Here is a 2,749-nt window from a genome sequence, read left to right as displayed (position 1 = left end):
TATTTGGTGTTCTATGTGCTTCCTGTATTTGTATGGGGATATCTTTCCTTAATTTCAGGAAATTATCTCCTACAATTCTATTTAAGATCTGGTCAACACCATTAACTTGAAATTCTTCTCCTTCCTCTATTCTTATGATTCATAGATTTGGTCTTTTCTGTTACATGACGGAGTTTGCAAAAAATCACCAACAGCACTTTAAGAAAAGTAGCAAGGTAAATTTTATTTTTCGACTGGCCTGTCTATCTCGGGAGTAGAAGCAGCTCTGATGATTGTCAGGTCAGAGTTTTTATAGGATTACAGAAATATTATTCAAACAGGACATTTCTGAACAAATCAGGTTTGTACAACATAACAGTCCTTTGAATCAATTAATCAACAACCAATCATTATACAGACAAGTGATACAGTCATATAACTTGGCAATTAACTTTGTAATTTTAAAATTAGTTAACTTCCTAGCCATAACAAGTATAGAAAGAAAGCTGAAATCAGCAGTTACTGGGTGGTCATACAATAACAGGGCGGTCTTATACTTTGTGTCAAGGTGACCTAAAATGGCAAGTTACAGAAACAAAAACAAGCAGTTAGCCAGTATAAAATGTCTGGAATGAGCACATTCCGTGGTTCATGGCTAGGACAATTTCCCAAGACCCAAGGTTGCCCCCCTTTTCCTTTTGGTGTGGAGCAAAGTTGCTGCTAAAATGGCTCTGAACAAAATGAAGCGACTTTGGTAAGTTTGCTGAGCCAGTTCCTTTTCATGGTGTCCCACATCTCTTGCATATTCCACTCCTGTGTTTTTAAAAATTTTCCATAATCTTTGCTTAAGTGGTCCAGGTCTTCAACTTTATCCTCCAGTGTTGATATTCTGTTTTCCATTTCATTCATTCTGTTGGTGAGGCTTTCCCCTGTTGTTTTGCACGTCCTTCTTCATTTCTGCCTGAGTTTTCTTCAATCTTTGTATCTCTTTTGTGACTTCATTCAGAAGAAGTTTGTCCCTATCTTCTTTAAGCTCTTTGATTTGTTTGTTTGTGTATTCTTTAAATTTGTTGAATTCCTTGATCATGTTTATGATTGTTCTTTTAAATTCAGTGTCCTGGGTTTTCCCTAGGGGGTTCTGCTTGTAGAAATGTTCTACAGTATTGGTGGAGTTTGGTGGGGAAATTGGGAAAGCTTGGTGATTTGACTTTCCATTTTATTATTCTTTCATTGTGGTTTTGGCATGTGAATATGTTTTGTTGTTTATGATTCTGATATGAGAATTAAGTTGAAGTATGTGTCTGTTTGTATCATCTGGGTGCCTAGATCCTTTCTTTATTGGTTATGTAAAGCTGGTTGGTACAGGGTTCAGGTTCTCTCAGGTTTAATTTGGAGGGAACTGATGGCTTCAGACCAGCTATTCAGGAGTACCCCCAGAAGCCCAATTCAGTTTCCAGTCAGGTACACTCAGGCTTCCTTCACCACGTGGAGGCAGGATCCGGGCACGCTCAGGGAGTCCCCTGCATTCTCAACTCTATGCCAGATGGAGGCCAGAGGGAGGCCAGAACTGAGCACTGTCTTCAGTCTGCTGAGATCTGAGCCACTGTACAGATGGAGTTCCTCTCAGGCTGTCTGCTAGGCTTTCAGCCTTAGCCTACCAAAGCCAGATCTGCCCTGGGGCCTTGGGAGGTGCCTCACAAAATCCCAGTAGGGGGATGGCTACAGTGCAGTTAGGGGAAGCTCACTACCAAGTGGAGGCAGGATCTGGGGGCTCTCAGGCGGTCCCCTGGGTTCTCAGGCCCTCTGTTAGATGGAGGCCAGAGGGAGGCCAGAGCTCAACATTCTCTGGAGGTTGCTGAGATCCAAGCCACTACACCAATGGAGGTCGTATCCCACCCTCTCAGGCTGTCTGCTAGGATCTCAGCCATAGCCTATCAAAGCCAGATCTGCCCTGGGGCCTTGGGTGGGGCCTCACAAAACCCCAGGTAGGGGGATGGGTATGGTGCAATTAGGAGAAGCTCACCATCATGTGAGGGCAGGATCTGGGGGGCTCTCAGGCAGTCCACTGGGTTCTCAGGCCCTCTGCTAGATGGAGGCCAGAGGGGGGCCAGAGCTCAGCACTCTCTTCAGGCTGATGAGATCTGAGCCCCTGCACCAATGGAAATCTGAACCCATCTTCTCAGCAAAAGTGAACTCCTTCCAAGCTGACAGTTCTCTCTACTTCTTAAGAAAATATCAGAGATACAAGGTCTGATTTGTTCAGAAGCTTTCCATAAACCAATATCTGAAGGTAGACCACCTTTCTCAACTCATCAGCTATGGATGAACATCCAGTTCTGTGTAAGTTTCAGTGCTGTATGTTTTACACCTGTACATACCTCCAACAAGGGTAACTTCAATTTGGAATTTGAGATGTGTGAATTCCTCCTACAGCTCAGATTCTCACTGTTCCTATTTTTCCTCTCTCCAGAAATGCAGACCCTGCGTATCATTTCAGCAACACTTGGAGGAGCATTTTGTTCTGCCGCTTCTACCGTTAATTTTGTGCATGCAAATGAGCTATACCCCACTATGATCAGGTATAAGACTCAGGATCAGAACAGACTTACTCAGCTCATTCAATCTTATTTTAGTAAGAAATAATTTTTAAAAAAGAGTGGGTTGATTGTTAACCACAATATTTCATTTTAATGGTAACAAGCCTGACTGGGGTATACTGAAAGTTCAAACATTTCTTGTAAATATTTTGACCCAAAAGGTGTGGCATGAT

At 42.8% G+C, this 2,749-nt stretch overlaps 1 protein-coding gene across 2 annotated transcripts in view; it reads left to right on the top strand.

The window, feature by feature from the left end:
- LOC103737691 (solute carrier family 22 member 19-like) overlaps nt 1-2,749 on the top strand; it is a 58,996-nt gene that overhangs the window by 53,585 nt on the left and 2,662 nt on the right. For both annotated transcript variants that reach the window (XM_029565613.1, XM_017799208.1), the window contains one exon: nt 2,450-2,558. In XM_029565613.1, coding sequence (XP_029421473.1) covers nt 2,450-2,558 — 109 coding nt within the window. The remainder of the gene's footprint in view (nt 1-2,449; nt 2,559-2,749) is intronic.

This window comes from Nannospalax galili, unplaced genomic scaffold (assembly GCF_000622305.1).
Source record: "Nannospalax galili isolate Female #2095 unplaced genomic scaffold, S.galili_v1.0 scaffold818, whole genome shotgun sequence".
Classification (NCBI taxonomy): domain Eukaryota; kingdom Metazoa; phylum Chordata; class Mammalia; order Rodentia; family Spalacidae; genus Nannospalax; species Nannospalax galili.
This window is presented reverse-complemented; position numbering and strand designations above follow the sequence as displayed.